This window comes from Ursus americanus, chromosome X (genome assembly GCF_024610735.1).
Source record: "Ursus americanus isolate L20-20 chromosome X, mUrsAme1.1.p, whole genome shotgun sequence".
Taxonomy (NCBI): domain Eukaryota; kingdom Metazoa; phylum Chordata; class Mammalia; order Carnivora; family Ursidae; genus Ursus; species Ursus americanus.
Genome location: NC_142164.1, coordinates 5,581,668 through 5,601,506, shown reverse-complemented (window position 1 = coordinate 5,601,506; position 19,839 = coordinate 5,581,668). Strand labels below are relative to the sequence as shown.

The window sequence follows — 19,839 nt, the reverse complement described above, 5'->3', positions numbered from 1 at the left end:
AGCAGTCCAAAGACCTCTGTTCGGGACCAGCTTCGTGGCTTTAGGCGTATTCAAATTCTGTGCCTGAGTGTCCTCATCTGTGACTCCCATGAAGATCAAAAAATACACGTATGGGAAAGCTCTTCGAAAATCTGAAAGGATGTATAAATGGCGGGGACTATCACTTGTCAATAGAGCAAGGTATTGAAAAGTCGGCATCACATGTTGATTGAAGCTGGTACCATGATACCAGACAGGCCTCAGTTTCCATATCTGTGAAGTGCTGAAAATAACAGATCATCTACCTCATGAGATTGTTATAAGGATTGAACAGATTCATGTCTGGCACATAAAAAGCACTTAATAAAGGTTAGCTATTACTATCGGGATCCAGTGTATTACTGTTGACAAAATAGAAGCATTGCTCATTTGGTAGGTACTAGAAAATGTCTGATAAAGTTTTATTCCTTTTTGTGTTCATTCTCTATGTACAGAAGTTTTGATGCTTAGGACTTTATTGAATTCTCCAGGCTACCCCAGATTTGCCAACAATGGTACCATTTTGTTTCTAAATCTTGGATCCAATCTTGTGACCTGCTTACTCAGTAGAATAGGATGGCCCCACAAATGGCATCCTGAGATGATGATAAATGATAAAGAAGTATAGTTTTGTGGTCAAGGGGACATGGGTTCAGATGCTGACCTTTTCACTTACTAGCTGGGTGACCTTGGAAAAGTTAATTAAATTCTTGGTGCTTCAGTTTTCTCATTTACTGGGAGATACTCCCAGTACCTGAGTCATAGGGTACCTGATTATGAGGTTATCCACGCAAGGACTCAGCCGATAATACTAATCTTCACTGCTACCACCATCATTGTGGTTATTTTTCCAAAGGTATTGTTTTGATTTTTAAGAATTAAATCCAAATTCCCGAGACTGGCATTGAGTGATTGAATTATGGTTTATACACACTGTTACATTAATTTCAGGTGTATAACATAGTGATTTAAGAACCCTATACATAAAGGGAATTAGGATTTAATTTACCATACAACGCGATTGCCATACCACTGACTCTATTCCTCACGCCGTACCTTTCATCTCCGTGACACCCAAGACTGGCATTTAAAAACTCTCCATAGTATGGTCTACCTCCATTCTTTTCTTTCTTCATATGTTGAAATTTTAAAGTATAAGTATGTCCCAAATATTGCATGGGATATACTTATACCAAATAATAAGTCATTATTTACATGAAATTCAAATGTAACCTGGCATCCTGTATTGTCACTTACCAAATCTGGCTGCCTTACTCCCGTGTGTGCTTCTCCCTTTCCCACTTCCTTCCCTTCCTCCAAAGGGGGAAGGCCTCCAGGAAGGCAGAGCCTCCCCACCTCCTGAGTCTCTACTTAAGAGCCGCTCAGACCCTGGAGCATGTGATTATGGCGAGAAATATTTTTATTCTTTCCCTTCATTTCTTTTGGTTAACATGTCTTTATTCTTGCTCTGCAAGTGGGTGATGTGTAGATAGGAGGGGACCCCCACTTTCCTCGTGGTTCCTCGCTGCAGCAGCCAACCCCGTTCACTGCACTGCCCTGCCCTGCCACCCCCTACCTCTCCCTGTGGTCCTCCATCCTGGCCAGTGGCCTCTGCTTCTCTGGTGTTATATAAGCTCTCCTGTGTGACGCTGATGGATGGCCGGGGTGGTGAATAATTGCTAAGCCCCTGCGGCAAGCTCCTTTCTACCCGGACTGCCCCCCTTAGTCTCATGCCCCATTTTTCCCTTTAAAAGTTCTACTATCCGTGAAGACCCTAAGTCCTGCCCCTGTAGTCCTCTTCCCCAGATACTCCTCCACACCTGCCTTCCATCAGGGGACAGCCTTCTCGTGCCTGGCTACTTCCCCCGTGATATCGGAAGCCTGGGGGGCCGGGCTGCCAACTGGGAGTCACTGTCCCTTCCCCTAGTGCCTCATGCAGTGCCGTTGGCATCACTGGGGTGCCATCGCTGGCTGCCCAGCGGAACTGACCATGCATGTAGAGGCCCTGACCTACCACGAGGCTACTAGAGACAGAAACTTGGCATAACTACTCTCAGTCTATTTTCCTGAAAAATTAATGCGGATATTCAGTGATCATTTTATCCCAAACTAAAAGAAGTTCTACCTACCTGTATTGAAACTTTTTTTTTAAAGATTTGTTTATTAGTTTGAGAAGGGGGAGAGAGAGAGAATCTCAAGCAGACTCCCCGCTGAGCACGGAGCCTGATGCATTGTGGGGCTTGATCCCATGACCCTGAGATCCTGACCTGAGCCAACATCAAGAGTCAGACGCTTAATGGACTGCGCCACCCACACCACCCCCCCCGTATTGACACTTTGTAAAGAGAGTAATAAATATCTTAATAGGAAACATGAATAGTAGGTTTTGGTTTCTAGTTTTACCTTGCTACCTCAAGACCCGTAGAAGTTGTTTCAAAACCCAAAGAGGAGACATTAAACTGGCCTAACTGTATACTTTGCAGTTATGAACTTTGGGAATTGTCGTCTCTGTGTGTGACTCCTAGACACCCATTATGATATCTGTGCTTTTGTTTAAAACCGATTAAGCCAATAGGAAAGTAGAAAATCTTGACCCATCTCAGTAAGCAGTGAAATCTGAATCTATAGGTTGCAATTGAAACTATTTTTTCCCCAAAGCCTTAGAGGGCTGTTACTCAGTCTGGTGTAAACAATTTATTGTTAAAGTCCTAGAGTATTTGCATTTTAATTAAAGAAAATTTTAATTAAATTGGAAACTTTGCTCAGAAAAGGCAAGTTTGGGCAGCCAGTACGGTTGTACATTCAGGGATGGCATACACTTGGGGAAGTCTGTGTTTGGTGCCATTTAAATAGTAAAATGGCGTATGTGTCTGTCTTGCTAACTTATTTGCAAACGTCTCCCAGCCACCTTTGGGGAGCCTCTGCGGGAGCAGCTGAGGGAGGCTGGCCTCTGAAGGGCTACAGACTGGCTGGGTGTTGGGATGTCGTAGACAGACAGAGACAGAGACAACAAATCGGATTTTCTTTGGCAGGGGATGGGGGGAAGGTTAGATAGTCAAAAGAAATACATAAGCTGTCTTAATAGAAATATTTTAATATATTTATGTCCACTGTGACCATGGGAAAGAGATTTGACAGTACTGAAACTAAGCGCTTTTACTAAATTACCTCTTAATATAGCACCCCATCGGCAGTTGCTCAGCCTAGACACACAGTGCCATTAATGGACCACAGCAGCTTAAAAAATATTTTGGTAAGATCTGTGAGCAAATTTACTGCAAAGTACAAAACCGGTGAATTAAACATTAGGAGGAAGTTCCTCATTCTGCTGAAATACAAAGTAGACATCTTGATCTGTGACGATTCTTAGTGCAGCTATGAGTAAATCAGGTTTGGGTTTTGAATCCATCTCCCAACTTTCAGATTGACAATAGTGATGTATTGATTTCACCTTAATCCAAGACTATTCTGAAAGACGAGGTGCCTGAGTTTCTCTAAAAACAAGCATGGAACAGACAAGGCTTCTTAATATCCTGTAAGCAAGTTCAGTAGAAATAGCAACAGATGTCAAAGAAGAGGTTTGGCGAGCTTGGGTCAAGGTCTGGGGCATTCAGCGCTTGGGTGAGAGGTCCGTATCAGCAGGCACAAACACTGACGGAGCTCCTCCCGTGTGCTGGGCAACAAGAAATCAGAGAGAAGGTTTTCCGAGGCCATTGACATGGTCCAGGCAGTAGGTTTTTGTTTATTTCCAGGAGCTTTCACTGAGGTCTGTTCACTGTTTATGTCCCGGCGGTGTGCCTTGCTTCTCCTCCCCACTGCCGAGCTCACAGCTGCAGGTAGAGCTTTGCCCCTTTGGGGAGGTGAGGATCATGAGGGTGTCCCTCTGTTCTGAGATAAAACTCTGAGAGCAGAGGGGGAAAAGGCAGCGGCTCAGGGAGAAGCGGAAATGGCCGTAGCGGTCGCATCGAGATTAAATGGTTCTCCCATCTGATGGTAGGAAAGGAGGCATTTTCGGCGGAGCAGGCTCCCATAGCTGTGTCCTTGTGGTGCCACACAAGGCGTGTGGGGGTGGAGGTGCTTTGTAATGAAGCAAGTTAAGAAATAGACCCAGACATGGGCATCTTTCTCCTCTCCACAAAGGGGGCCTCCAGTGTGATTAGAACAGCCCCCACTCCCCACTATCAAAGTCTTATACAGAAATGCTGACGGATATTTTACTAAATCTGAGAAAATCTACCTTTTCTACTGTAGTAGCTATTTATCAAGGAATTAATTCCAGCAGATGTCACGGGGGCTTGTGTGGAATGCTTACCACGCGTAAGGCGCCGTACCTAATACAGTCACCGTGTGGCTAGAAACATGCAGCTTGCTGGGCTCAGCCCCAGAGACTCAAATCAACAGGTCCAGCGTGGGACCTTAGAAGCTGCCTTTTTAACAAGCTTCTAGCTGATGCCCACGCTGCTGGTCCTGGGACCACACTTGGAACAGCCACGTTGAAAGGCACCTTTACTAGATCCGTGCTTCTCACCATCCGAGTCTACCTGACTATTTGAGCAAAGCCTATCGATGTACTCACCGGAACGATTTGATCCTTCCAAGAACAGCATTTACAAAGAAAATAAGGCTTGAGTCCCCAAATAGCTACCATTTATGAATTCTTGCCATGTGCAGCGAGTTGAGCTAAGTGCTATGCGTGCCTTCTCTCATGTAGTCCCGACAAGAACTTACTGAGTGACGACAATCCCCATTTTACAGATGAAACAACTGAGCCTCAGATCACTCGAGTCCCACCAGCGAAGTCAATGGCAGCCTCCAGACCGGAAGCCAGCTGTGGCTGACTTTGAAGCCCTAGACTTCTCCTTCCTGCTACACTGTTTCCTTTCATAGCTTCTCAGAATGAAGACTTTCATTCGATACTTAAAGTACCTGTCCTTTGACGTGTTCTCTGCTAAGCAGAATCTTTATGGCTCCACACAGATAAGCAGACAGGCTCCGCTAACTGGAAATTTCTGTAATCCCCCAATAAGCGTGTGATGGATTACAGAGTTGTACTTTTTCTTAAACTCTGGGTAACCTTTAAATTTAGTCTTATGAGAGTTACAAGCAGACAAAACAATGTAATTTATTAGGCCTTATTATGTACCTTGTACTTTCATATCTGTTTTCCTTTTCCTAACTCTCTTTACTGCCCTAAAGGTAGGAAGTATCCCCCCTCATTTGAGCAGATGACAACAACAGGAGTTTCTTGACCTGCTCAGCATCACACAGCTAGAGAGACTGAGTTGTGCTCGGAAGCCAGTTCTGCCTCTCAGTTCCTCATCTGTGAAATGGGAAGAATAATACCCATTACTCGGACAGATCCTAGTAGCTGGCATTGATGACGTGTTTAGTACAGGGAAGCTGTGTATTAATTGGATTATTTTGATGAGGCTCAACATGGATTGGAAGCCCTTGCTTCTCTCCCCCTGCCCCCCCCCCCCCGCTTCTCTGGAATTGAAATATACCCTGTCTAGCCTCCAGTTTGCACTTCTGTATCTTCCGGCTCGTGGCTTTTGCTCTTGCCCTCACAGTTTCAAAGAGTGCCATTCACTTCCCTTTAATTAAGGTCAATGCCCCATGTCACTTGGAAAGTTTCAGCATTAGATTATGTCTGAACTGTGGGTTTAGAAGGACCTGATCTGAGTTGCTAGATCAAGACGTCATTTCTTTTCTTGTAGCCCTAAACACCAGCTTGTTCCAATTAGAAATAACTGTAAGGCATCTGCTGAAAATATGTGCACTTTTGTTAATCTGAGGTTACTCAAGAGAATGGAAAAGAGGTTTATATATTACATTTGCTAATAAAGAGAAATGTTAAATATAAACAGTATTTCAAGATGAGGACTAAAACAAAATACCTAAAACCTTACCAGGTCCAGCTGGTTCATATTTACATTGCCAGAAGGAAACACTGCAAATGCACACCACCTTCTGCATTCTTAAAATTAAAGGAACAAATCGTTATCTGCAATGAGCTGTGTGCCAGAGTGGGTGGCGGGGGTCGGGGGTTGGGGGGAATAACAGAATCAGCAGGAACAAAGACCGTCACTGACCCGTTAAAGATTGACTCCCTCCCCCCCTTTTTTTTCTGAATCTAAAAATGAATCCCATTAAATTGCATTATGACACGAGGACCGAAGTATGACGAAGAAAAGCCGATAACAGTCGCAGAAGCGAAGTTTGTACTCACCGCGGCGGACATTGTCCCGTGGCGGAGTTCCCATCGACTCCGCTTGCCCCGGAGCAGACACCACTTCCTGGGAGTAAATGAAGCAGTTTGGGTAGCTGCCGTCCCGGTTGGGTCTCAGGCCACCAGGGTCCCATTCACTTGAGTTATTGCTTCAGGCCACTTCATGGTACCCTAGTGGCCCCAGATGAATGAATACAGCTTCTGGAAGATCCTAACTTCTGGGAGTAGCTAGTGCACGAGGAGAATCTGCTGCATTGTCAGCCAGGCAAAATCTACGCCACGAGATGCTTCCGAAACTTCCAGAATCCCATTACACCCCATGTAAAGCTGGAACACAGCCACACTTGGTACCTTGGTGGGTAAAAATCATTGACATCCTTCACAAAAGCAAAGCTGCCTTCTCGCTACCGCTTGCCCTCTCCGTAGCCAAGACGGGTGGGAAAACAAGGTCTGCAAATTTAAGAGCTTTCAGCTCCGCCAGATGCTTTTGAAAAGAAAGAGCTCAGTCATTCAAACAGCCTGATTTTATGAAGTGACATTTAGATTATGATATGACATTGCAGATTTGACATGATTGTGCTAATTGTGAGAAAATATGCTACTTTGATCAAAGTGGAATAAAGGAAATAAAACGACATTGTGGTTCAACTTGTATTACAGAGTGGCTCATCGTCATGACTTTTTGATTGTTGCCATTGCTATCCGCTCAGCATGGCTCGCACCGCACAGTTTTAACGCATCCCCACCCGTAGCCTGTTGCGTGCCCATTGTTGAAAGGAATTTAACATACAAGTTTTCGTATGAGTTGTTTGCCTAATTCTGATTCCTTGTGCTGACTGGCATGAGACAGGGAGCTGGATTGTATTTAACTGGTTTTATTGTGACGTGACTATGATGGATGTGACAGGGGCCTCTATTATTCGCTGGGGAGTGTGGCCGTTAATGAAGCCATTAGCTGAGCTAAGGCGAGTGAGGAAAATAGGGAAATTACCATTATTCTGAATCCATTAAGTTGTAATCCACCACTTTCTCTCCTTGCTCAAAAAGGCATCTTCTTTTTAAGGCCTCCCTGACTGTCCTTTAAAGATTCATTAATTCATTAACTTTCCAAGGAGATGGGGGTGGATGGCATAGTTGAAATTTTAATCAGTCCAGCGTGTCGTAGGATTACCATTATGCTGGTGTCTGTGTTCAGTGCTGGACCACAGCAGGTTAATTTTAAACAAACCGCGTTACGGCAGACGTTCTGTCCTGTGTGTAACAGAAGAGCTTCCAGTTGTAGAGTTCACGGAGCCCTCTCACGCTCAGCAGGTACACAGGAGAGGCAGTATGTACCCCTCCTTTACAGATGGCTGAACCGCAGCTCAGCCAGCCTACAGCACCTGAGGAGTGAGTATCAGGTGGGAGGAAATGGGTTTCACACTCACGTTCTCCTTGAACCTTTTTTTTTTTTTTTGGTATCAGGACTCGTGCTCCTTCCATGTAAATCCTTTGCTGGAAAAGGGAAACTAAGCCCTCGTTAGCACCCAGCTTTCGAAGAGGAACGTCTTGCGTTGGTATTCTGTCCGAAGCGTGTGCCGACAGTCTCTAAATCCCTCTCGAGTCGTAGCTAACCAGGGCTTTGCAGAGTTTGTTCAACAACGGCTCTGTGCTAGTTCGGGCTCTGTGGGCAGAGTCTGCTCCTTCTGCGTTTATGCGGAGGAAAGGCAAATGCTATGTGGACGAGTCATACACATCTTCTGTAGCACCGGGAAGCTTGCCCTGTGCGTGGTTTCAGTTGACTCAAAAAAACCAAAAAAACAAAAAAACAAAACAAAAACCAAACCAAAAACGTTTTGCTCAAATTGGGTGAAGTTTGCTTTCTGGCAAAGCAGAGGGCTCTTAAAGACACAGGCCTGGCTCCTACGGCCCTCAGCAAATCACTGTGTCCCAAGCAGCAGTTGGAACAGCTTCTCCTTTAGGGATGGTGAGGTCCGTTCCCTCACCCGATCCTTGATCTGCAAAGCCAGCTGGCTGCCCAGGACCGGTGCCGTAGCTCACTGGTCATGGCATGTCCCCTGACGGCGGCATCTTTGCAGCCATCAGTGCGGGCGTGGTGCCTGTACACTCGTGAAAGCACACTTCAGGGCGCAGCTGGGTGAGGGATGCAAAGGAAAGTCTAGATCTCCTGAAGGGGAGCGAGCAGATCTGCGGCGACCCACCCTGGTCAGCACCCACCCGTGCATGCACGTGCCCCCCCACCGAAGGGCACTCATAGGACAGAAGGAAGTGAAACAAAGGACAGTTCTTGTCAACATTTGTGCGTGTTTCTCTAGGTGGGCCGGAGCCTGGCCCTGAGCAGAAGCTCAGTATATATTTGTTAAAGGAACGGGGTGATCGTGAGGGCCATCGTCCCCTTCTTTGCCAGCGAGGCCATACACGGAAATGGAGCTCAGTCCGCCCCATCACAGGCTGGGTCATCAGGGGGAGAGCAGGAGTGAAATCTGTTTCTGATGCCTGCCCAGCCCAAACCTGGCCACCGGGCCTTGGACATGCCTGTGTGAGTTAGCAGATGGTTTCCTGACGCCTTCCTGATGACTTCCTACTCTGGGTGACAGAGCCGGGACTAGAATGTGGGCCTATTCCTACTGGGGTCTGTGGGCCAGCAGCGCCGACCTTACTTGGTGGAGCTTGTTAGAAATGCCCCGTCTCAGTGTCCTGCCCGCAGTGTCCCAAGAGCCGCAGGGGACACGGATGCGCGGTCAGGACCCAGAAGCCTGTCCTGGAGCACAGTGTTGATGAATCTTGACACTCACTGAAATGGGAATCTTATGCCGAATGGGCAAAGCTAACGTCCTGCTTTACTTTTGCAGAAGAAGAGGAAGGGACCTGACTTTGACCGAGGCCACTGAATGTGCATGGTGTGTTATAGCCATGCTTGCTCGGCCTTCCCAACTACCCTGTGACATAAGCACTGCCTTCTGCATGGGATAAACTAAGAGATCAAGACCAAAAGACACTGAGGCAGCTTGCCCACGGTCACGGGGCAATGGTTTGTGTGGTTCCAGAGCCTTCTGAGGGGAGATCCAGTGGGGGTGGCATTGTCAGGGCCTTTCATTATTGTTACTGAACACTGCCTGATAAACATGCGGTAATTGTTGTTTGGGGGAAAAAATAACATCGGGCTGTCAGTGTTTTAAGTTCAGATGCTTTTGTCGAGTGCTCCGTTATCTGCATGTCTTACCTTCCACTTTTTAGTAACGGGGTAAAGCAGGTGTTCAGACCCTTTGCTGCCACTGTCCCTGTCGCTTATTTATTTTTGTCCCTCCATGTTCCATGAAGACAGAAGTCTTTTAAGCCACAACGTGTAATTAGCTCCCACGGGAGGGAGCTGGAAAGACAGAAAACCTCCACAAGGTCAGTGAAAGCTGGTGATTTGCCACAGGCTGAGGTGAGGCTGTCCTTTTCGAACTTGGAGTGGACAGTCACTAAGCAGGGACCCTGCCGGGGCCACCCTGACCACGAGGCCCGGTGTTCCATGAGGCCTTCTGCGGCCTGCCCAAATTCATTCTGTGGTTACATTTTCCCTGAACAAAATACTCACCAGGTTTAAATATAAACTAGCCCTTGCCTTCATTACTTTTTACAAACAATTTTGGGATTCACCGTTTGAATTACCCACGTGACTTCTTACACTCAGGACTGTTTCTTAAAAGTGTTCCTCGTGGGAACTGATTGGATGCCCTAAGAAAACAAGTGGGTTTCTAGCCGCTCTTTTTGTTGGTTTCTTCCACTCGGACCAACAGAATCCTCACAACAGGCATCTGTGTGTGAGTGTGTGTGTGTGTGTGTGTGTGTGTGTGTGTGTGTGTATGTGTGCACACGTGTGCAAGTGTGTGCTTGGGTCTCGATTCGTCTCTGCTTTATTTTTTTATTTTTATTTTTATTTTTATTTTTTTAAAAGATTTTATTTATTTATTTGACAGAGAGAGAGAGACAGCCAGCGAGAGAGGGAACACAAGCAGGGGGGAGTGGGAGAGGAAGAAGCAGGCTTCCAGCAGAGGAGCCTGATGTGGGGCTTGATCCCATAATGCCGGGATCACGCCCTGAGCCGAAGGCAGACGCTTAACGACTGAGCCACCCAGGTGCCCGATTCGTCTCTGCTTTAGATTGGGCAACATTATAATGGGCAGGTTTGCTTCCATATTTATTACTAATATTAGTATTTTCTTCTGCATTTTGCTTTTTATTTTTTTTTAAAGTAGGCTCCACGCCCTGCATGGGGCCCAATGCAGGGCTTGAACTCATGATCCCTGAGCTCAAGACCTGAGCTGAGATCAAGAGTTGGACACTTAACTGACTGAGCCCCCCAGGTGCCCCTTTCTCCTGCATTTTGTTCATATAATTCTGTATGAGCAAGCTATTGTCTTTTGCTTACTTTGAGGCTTGTCAACTGCCATGCTCTCAGGCTCATGAGTTTTTAAGAAGGTGTCTTCTCAAAAAGCCTTTAGTGAGAAAGACATGAGACTGTGAGTCCATTGAGCTTAGTTCGTGTGGGTGGCCAGGCCCGCCATCGGCAGAATTGGTGGTCCCGTGTGACAGTCACCACGGTCATGAGTCAATTTGAGAGGAGATACCTTGAGGCTGCACAGATATCCCATTGCTTTTTGAGGTTTCACCTGCTGCCATTAGCATGCATTGGGGGGTGTTGCCCACGGAAGTTCTTACTGTGGTGCTCTAATGAAGATTTTCCATTTCCCTCCTTCCTTCTACTTTTATTGATTGGAATTCTATACAGAAGAGCTATCCTTTCCCCCCTTTGTGTCTTTATTCAGTCGTTTATTTATATTAGTAGGAACTCATGGGTATTTATTTTTTTCTTTGGGTTATAATCTAATACTGTTGTTATTTACGTCCTTGCTCAAATTGTTCCACCTTTTGCCATTGCCAGTCCTTCATTTCAGCTGGGGAAACAGGCTGGAGAGGGGGATGCCCTGTCCCAGATCATGGCGTGACCTCAGGGACAGAGCTGGCGTTAGAACACGAATCTCTTTTTGAACTCAAGGTTCAGGCTTCTGCGTTATGTTGTGCCATTCTGGGAAGCACTGTGAAAACTATGTAGGTGCGTACTCTCACCCTGTGTACATTTTGTTTATCTTTTTCTTAAAGATTTTATTTATGTATCTGTGAGAGCTTGCGAGCACAAGCAGGGGCAGTGGCAGGCAGAGGGAGAAGCAGGCGCCCCACCGAGCAAGGAGCCCGATGTGGGGCTTGATCCCGGGACCCTACGATCTTGACCAGAGCCGAAGGCAGATGCTTAACGCACTGAGCCACCCAGGTGTCAGCGCGATCCGCTGGAGAACAGGATTTAAAATAAGCTGGGTGCATCTTGGGTAAGCGGCTACCCCATTATAAGGCGGTATAAGTAGGGGGACCATGTGGTCAGCATCCTAGTTTGCCTGGGGCAGTCCCAGTTCGTACCTGTTTTCCAGGTGTAATTGTAGATAGTGTCCCTTTTCTCCCTCAAAGGCACACAGATTAGTTACATGGTTGCCCCGGGCCACTGGTTTTCAATCTTGGGCTCGACATCAGAATCAGCTGGAGGGCTTGTCTAAGCACAGACTGCAGTGCCCCACCCTCCACAGTTTCTCACTCATTTCGTTTGGGGCAGGGCCTGCGAATGGGCGTTTATAGCAAGCTGTAAGGTGATGCCAGGGCTGGCTTTCGGGGACCCCCCTTGGAGAAGGACCCCCCCAAGCGTTGGACAGACGCTCCAGGTGAATGAATGGATGGAGAGTGTCCGCGGTGTGACGGGTACGGTGCTGGTTGTTGGGGGTAAGATGCGGTCTGGAGGCAGTGAGGCAGATGCCTGGTGACGAGACCCTGCAATGGGGGGTGACAGGGCAAGCACGGGGTGCTCTGTGAGTGGGCACCGGAGGCACCTGACGTAGTTTTGAGGTCTCTCTGCCTAGACTCCAGGAAAAAGGTTGTTCTGAGCTTCCAGTACCTTGTTAAATCATCTTTTTTCCTAGTCCCATTCTGCAAGTGTAGTAATCATTCAGTCGATGGGACACCAGCCGAGAGCCTAAATCAGCATTTTCTACTCATTTTTATTTAAATTCAAGAGGTAGAGGAGCAGTTGCTCCCCACTCCCAGTGCGGGCACGCACGGGCTGTGAGCACGATACATGCCTATTCGTTAGGCTGGATTGGGTTCCCTTGCTCAGTTAGGTTACAGAGCGAGGACGGAGTCCTTCCTTTCTGCTACCTGTCTGCATCTACTAGACTGAATAATGTTCAGAAATGACCTTGAATCTCTGCGGGGTGCAGAAAGAGAAGTACTTTATTACTGTATTTATTAAGGCAGGCGACATGAAGGGATATGGCAATTTTCAAAGGAATTTTAGCAATAAGAGATGGAATAAAAGATTTTCAATGAACCCTTTACTTAACCACAAAGTGTACTTAATCAGAACAACCTATCCCTCAAATAGTTTAGTAAAATTGTGTTTCCTTGGGGGTTCGTAGTTTGAATATAGTGATGGGGCATCTGTTTTTCATAACACCACTAGGAAAAGTATTCCGTAGGCCAGTCACTCTGGCCACGTACACTTCCCAGTAAGAACCCAGCCTTTGGACTCTGTTCTCCACAAGGTTTAAGTTCGAGTTGGAATCTGTCATTGAACATGGCTTATCCTCGTATCACCTAGTGAGGGGCGTGCAAGCTGATGGCATAGTCATTGGGTATCTCAGCTCTTGCTTGGGGTTAGGAATATTGCCCTACTTTCTAGGGCTAATTATTTGGCTTGGCCTCCATCTATGGCCTGTTGACCAGAATTACCAACAGGTACTCTCTATACTGTGCCCTGATTTTAGAGCTAAGATGCAAACAAAAATGGTGGGACTCATCCCCTTCAGAGTCAGGGATATACTGTGTGATTATTATGGTAACATCACGAAACTTTTCACTTGTGGGTATTATTAATGTTTGTTAATAGAAAGTAATCTTTTATACCTTGGCACGATGCCAAGGGATCCATTCATTTAAAATATTTTTCACTTTTTCCATCTAGTAAATTATGTTTATAGAGCTGTAGTTAGTGACACAGGCAAGATAATAGTAATGGCATTACTAGTTATATTGCTTTTCATAAAAAAGTGACATCGATATTATGAAGTACCATTAATAGTCCCAAACGGAGTCGGATGCAGCAACCTCTGATTTGAATACAGCTTGTAAATCTTGCCAACCCTTTTTGTCCCCTCCATATTTTCCATTTTGCATTGGCTCTGTAGTTAGTTTTTATTTAAAGAGTAACAGAACTGCTTAGGAGAGCCAGCATACCATCCCTTTATAACAGTGGCTTTGGGGACAGTGTTGACACCTGCTTCCTAGATGGCCCGGGTCCATGACCTCTTTATCTGGTATGCTAAGCACAAAGTGATTTCGTGGCCAGGTCCTTTGTATAAACGAAGCACGGAAGACGGATGTGTGCATGCACGCATAGCACCGACTGTAGTGATGGCCACAAACTTGGTAGCCATCTTTCCTTCTGCTATTTCTTGGTAAAGCCACTGCCCCACGACGGCATCTCCAGCTTGTCGATGGCTGCCAGGCGTGTTCCGCATCGCTCCCCATGTAGAACTGAATTTGAGACCCAGTGTGTATCGTCATATCATGCCGTGTTTCCACGTTGTTGTCTCCCTGATACTTGATTACTGTTTGAATGCTTCCGGAGGATGTTACACATTAGTGATGTTCCTCTCGGCCTCCGAGGGAGAAGATCCCTTGGACGGGCACCTCACCTTGGCTCTAATCCTATTATCAATCGTACGACAAATGCTGAAGACTTGTGCCTCAGCTTTTCCTGCTCTGTAGGCCAGGTATGTTTAGAGTCTTGGTGGAAACAGCACTGAGCTGTGTGACACCGCTTCGTGTTTGCTGCAGTCACGGTCACGTGCAAAAAGATACTAACATTTAGCCCTGATTGGGCGTCGGTGGTAGTTTATATTTATTGAGTTATTGAGGGGCTAGTAAGTGCAAGGGGCCATGAGAAATAAACATGTGATTGAGACACTGACTTTGCCCTCATGTCATTTGCAGTCTTGTGGGGGAGACTATACACGCCCACAAGCATCACGAAAAGTAGACAGAGTTAGGAGCCAAGAGAGAGCCTGGTGGGAATTCAGAGGAAGGACTGCTCCCTTCGCACAGTGAGGGGTAAAGAGTTGCCTCGAGATTGGCTTTGTACATAAGGAGATGAGAAAGGACAGACACGGGAGAAAAAAGGCCAAAAAAAAAAAAAAAAAGGCCAGGGACCGGCCTGCAGGTTCATTTGGCTGGTTGCGTGCCAGGGAATATGGCAGGAAGCCCTGCGTGAGCGTGGCCAGCCTCAGCAGAACGAGGGCGGCCCACGGCGAGGCAGCCACACGGCCCCTGCCACACGGCCAGCCACTTGGGCTGTTGGGGCCGGGAGTGGGACATCTGTTCTGCAGACAGCAGGGAGCTGCTGTGGCCCGGACGCAGCACCTCGGCCGATGCGGGTGGTCTGGCGCTGACACTTCGTGAAACACTGGGACTGTCCTTTCTGGTGTCCTTCGCCCACCAGCCACATGCCTACTGTGGGCCCGTGACCATGGTGGGGATCCTCTAGGCCCTCTCTCGTGTCGTCCTCAGCATTTCTCTGTGGCAGAGCAAATGCAGTTTCCATGAGTTTCGTCCGGTCCCAAGGCCCCTCTATAATTAAGAAGCTCTCAAGGGAGAAGCGTTGACTTCCCAAGCATCTAGGTTTAATCAAAATCGAACAAGGAAAAAGCCCTTCCTTGAAGACGTAGATGGAGCTGGAGGTGCCCCCTTCTCTTTTGTGCTCCCTGTCTCTCTGGGTGTGTACCAAGATCAAGGTCACATCTCTTCATTCAGCATCTGTCACTCTCCACTGCTCACCCTGCCAGGCTCTCATGACTGGACACTTGTCACTCGACAGAGGCCTTGTGCAAAGCAGGACAGGGCCACGCTGTGCGGCCGCTGTGGCTCAGCGCCCCCACCCCCACGCACAGCAGCAGGCACTTCTGGCCAGCTTTGGGCTCTACCCGTGTCACACTTCGGGGCGCTCTGCGGTGGGAGGGCTGAGGTCAGTTCGTTCTGCTCCTGCCACCCACGGCCATCACACACTGCCCTGTGCCCGGTGCATTTCACCCACGGATACTCTGTGCTGGGATACTGGCCAAATGCTTCATTTCCAGCCACTATCTCCCAGTGTTTCACCACACGCAGAGTTCTCATTATTTGCTTTCCAGAGCCGGCTGTGACTGAAATGTCCATCCATGTCTGAGAGCTGCGGCTACAGAAAGCAGCCATTTCCCATTTATTATGTTTTAAAACATAATGTTCTGGTCTCACCGTGTAGACCTCTCGGTAAGGTGGGAATACCTTTAGCAGAATGGATTCTGACCAATTAGCTCTTGGAATCAAGAGGATAAAAATGTAATCTTTTCACCTATGTGTGCCTTTACACTGGCTAGATAGATCTTTTATCTTTTTTTTTTTTCAGAGAGGGAGAGAGGGGGGCAAGGGCAGAGTGAGAGGGAGAGAGAGAATGTTAAGCAGGCTCCACACCCAGCATGGAGCTGGACGAGGGACTCGATCTCCTGACCGCGAGATCATGACCTGAGCTGAAACCAAGAGTCGGACGCTTAACCCACTGAGCCACCCACACGCCCCTAGATAGATCTTTGGTCATTTTAACAAGACTTCAAATACTGTCTGTCATGAAAATAACTGCACTGGTATAAAGTTTTTGGTTTTTATGATTTTTTTTGTTTGTCCTAATTAAAAAGTAGGACCAGACAGCTAAAGGGAACTTTGAGAAATCATCGGATTTGTCCACAATATAGGGATTAACCATTCTAGGCAAATGGAAATATCGTTTGCTTCTGAAGGTGTCCTGAGAGTTTCCACAGCCTTGAGGGAGGGGCTGTGTCAGTTAGTTCTGTGTTTCCTTACCTGTAAATCACAGAAACTCAACAAATACTCATCAAATTAATGGATGAGCCTTTATTGGAAACACACTTAATTGGCTAGCAAGTAAGTTCTGAACACCTTTTTGTGGAGTGGACGCCTAGGTGACGAATGGACAGACAAGTCACTAGGAAATTGTCCAGCCAAGCTAAGGTGATTTTCTCCTGTTGCAGATAAAATCCATTTCTTCTTATTCAGTTTGCAGAGTGTGAGTGAGCTCCCCTGGCTATTCACCATCCTCTCTATATTTGAAGGAAGTTATGAATTCTTCCCTCAGTCCAGTCTTCCTCCAGCTGGATAATCACAGCCTCATTTACCTTTCCTCAGAGTTTCATCTTCCCAGGCCTGGAAGAGTCCCTGTGGCTGTCTGAGCCCCAAGTGCATCATAATCCCCTCTCTGTTGTGGATCCCAGGCCTGGATATGCCAAAGTGAGGTTTACAGAGGATTAGTGAGCATTTTGTATCTAAACCTGGATGATGGCGATCACAGATTCATTAGTGGATAAAGAAAACTGTAAGACAGTGGAGCTTCTGTTGGATTTGTGATGGGTTTTTCAAAATCTGGTTTGACCACTCTTTGCTTTTCCTTCCCCCAGATGCTATTTCTAGAACTCACAATTGTGATTAGACAGCAGCGGGAGAGGAGGCTACTGTGTTTCCCTCTTGGTTGTTGAAAATGATATGCTTAATAGTTTATTAAGCATTTTCAAATAGCTTCCTCCAAGAGCTGGAGAAAGATTTCTCCTCTCTCATCTAGTTCTGTGGCTCCAAAATTGTCTTTTAGCTGGAAAATATTGATTTGCTATTGTTTAGCCCCCAGTGGATTGCTTCTTATCTCCAAGACTGGATTTTTGTCAGAATGAGAGCTGACAGAATTCAGATTTAGTCAAGAGAAGTGTGTCAGGGTCGGCAAAATGGTAAACACCGAGAACAAATGGGGTGTTAACTCGGGACATTGTGTGTGAATTTTGTGAAATGAAGTTAAGTCAGGAATCGGGACCTTTGTGGTGTACATTTGTTGAAGATAATTATTTAAATGCCCCAGTCTCCTTGCAGAACGAGGGGACTGATTTCCACGGGTTTGTTTATACAGGTTAAATCATAAAGCAAGACTAAAAAGGGAAACAGTCCAAATTTTCAACAGTAAGTTCGGTATATCCGTATCCTAGATGACAATGAATTTTTCTTCTCTGTCCTTTTTAGAAGTTTACAGTATTGTTTTACAATGACCCTGTGTTACTTTTTGTACGTACTCCTGCAGTAAGTGAGTTCTGTGAGTCATTCTGGTCATTCGTTGTACCTGAGCTTGGTCTTGGGGACCCTGATGCAGACGTGGGTCCTCTAACTCACAGTGAGTGAGGGGGAAGGGTGGGGGTGAATTGTGGCGTGAAGAGCCCACGTCCATACCCTTGCGGATATGTGCCGGCCCCGATTGGCTGCAAGGCTGTCTCCACCTGGGGAGGCTCCTGGTCTGTCCCTCCGTCCCCGCGGAGTCAGACACACGGGTCAGACATGTGGGTACGTTTGCCAGCGAGCAGAGCAGAGGCGGGGCCTCTAATTGCATTTGGCTCTCAGTGTGTTCTGAGCGGTGTTCCTGAACGGCCCGCCACGCTCCTTGGTCTGCTCACTTGGCTGTTTTGTTTTTGAGTGGAAGGACCAAGTTTAATATTACAAAGCGAGTCTCGGCTTCACAGTACAGATACCTCTGCGTGAATGCAAAAGTCAAATCTGGGAGAATGGAAGGCTTTAATGCTCTTCGATTTTTCTCTAACATGTTTGGTTCGAAGTCTTTTTACCTCTAGATATGGAAATCAGGGACATCCCTCACTTATTGCCTCTGTAGTGACAATTCCTAAATCAGTCAGGGCCCAGCTCTCTTCTGAGTATTTGTTGCTCTGTGGGGGAAAAAAAGGCAAACAGGAAATGAGAGGTTTCTCCTCGATAGCGTGGTCTGGGTGGTGAGACAGGGAGTTACACCAAAGATCTGACTTCTAGTGGGATTCAAAGAATGCTCGGGGTGGTTCTCCCTCTTCTGTCAAGACGTATTCTTTGAGGGTGAAAAAAGAGGAGACTCTTCTGTAGCCTTCTGTCTTGTGTGTGCATGTCATTTTTCTAATGGAACTGTAACGAACAGACAATAAAAGGCACAGATCTTAGGTGTTCAATTCGATGAGTTTTGACAGTTGCATGCACCCAGGTAACCAACCACCACACAAGACAAGATACAGATGAGCTCTGTTCATTAGCAGTTGGTGCGAGCCACATGTGTAATGTAGCATTTTCGAGAGCCACGTTGGAAAAAGAAAAAATAGAAATGATACCAAGAAATGTTAACTTTTTGGGGGAAAACAAGTCTTTGAAACTTGGTGTAGGTAACACACCTCAATTTACGTGCTAACTTTTTGAAGAACATCGCAGTGAATCACACATAACGTAAGATTTACTATGGCTGTCTCTGAAGGGAGTTTTTTAAAAGTGCTTGAAATGAATGAGGAGGGGCTGCCCGAGAGGGAAGCTCTCCCTCAGTTTCTCCTTCCCAGGGACACTGAGTTCCCGAGCCCTGTAGACAGACGGCAGACACGTCTTTCTGTGACATGATCTGAAGACCTGAACCTCTCTTTGAGCCTCAGGCTGTGCCCTCAGTCTACTCTGTTTTTTTCCCGTCTCTGCCCCCCAGCCTCCTACCGCTTACGTTATATTAGCGAGTGCTTACCGAGCGCAGGCCATCTAGAGAGCTGCTGGCGAGGGAAGGACAGCGACATCATCCTGGCTCCAGAGCAGCTTACGACCCGGTGGAAGGAGATATTTCCACGCCCCGCTGTGGACAAAGACGACAGGGCCCTTGGATTAGATGAGACTTCTGGAAGACGAGGCCTAACCTTTAAAGCATGGTTAGAAGTTGATGAGGCAAAGCAGAAAGAACAAAGAGGCACGAAGAATGAGTAGAGCATGAATTAATATTTAGACAGATGGCCAGCTCCACCGTTTACAGGCTGTGTCTCCTTGGACCAGTTGCTTTACATCTCTGGGCCTCTTTTCCATCATCTATAAAGTAGTGATAATGAGACCTCTGTGCCAGAACTGTCAGAAAATCAAGCAGGAAAAGATTATTAAGAACCTGTTATAATGATTGGGCCATTCACTCATTCATTCATTCAGTAAGTGCTTGAAGACCCCTGCCATGTGTGGGGTGCTGGGCTAGCTGCTGGGAAGACCGTAGCATGGTGTGTCTCGTCCCAAAGCTTGATGTCTGTCCGAGGGGTTTAATTCACAGTAGCTGTTTTATCATGAGGAGAGACATTGTTGAGGAAGGGAGGGCTTAGTGGAGGGAGAGAAGACTGGGGGGTAGAGTGGGGCCCACCTCACAGTCTCACTCCTGCTGAAAACATTTTGAGGATTTTCTTCAGTGTTTACCAATATTTGGGATTATTCACCTACTCCAATAAAACCAGAAGAGACTGTGCCGTTGTGGGGATAACAGAAGCCACTGTGGTTTAATTTGCATTTGCCATGTCTTACCATCCGGATTTCACTCTGGGACGGGGGACCATGCTGCATCGGAATCGTTCACCCCATTCCCCTGCTAAGTCCTTTCG

At 46.8% G+C, this 19,839-nt stretch overlaps 1 protein-coding gene across 5 annotated transcripts in view; it reads left to right on the top strand.

Moving 5' to 3' along the window:
- AFF2 (ALF transcription elongation factor 2) overlaps positions 1-19,839 on the top strand; it is a 453,109-nt gene that overhangs the window by 35,274 nt on the left and 397,996 nt on the right. Inside the window, exon 1 of one of the 5 annotated variants that reach the window (XM_087859682.1) lies at positions 7,354-7,636. The exons of the other annotated variants lie outside the window; for them this stretch is intronic. Coding sequence (XP_087715808.1) covers positions 7,596-7,636 — 41 coding nt within the window. The 5' untranslated portion in view covers positions 7,354-7,595. Of the gene's footprint in view, positions 1-7,353; positions 7,637-19,839 lie in introns of those variants that run through there. 5 annotated transcript variants of the gene reach the window in all.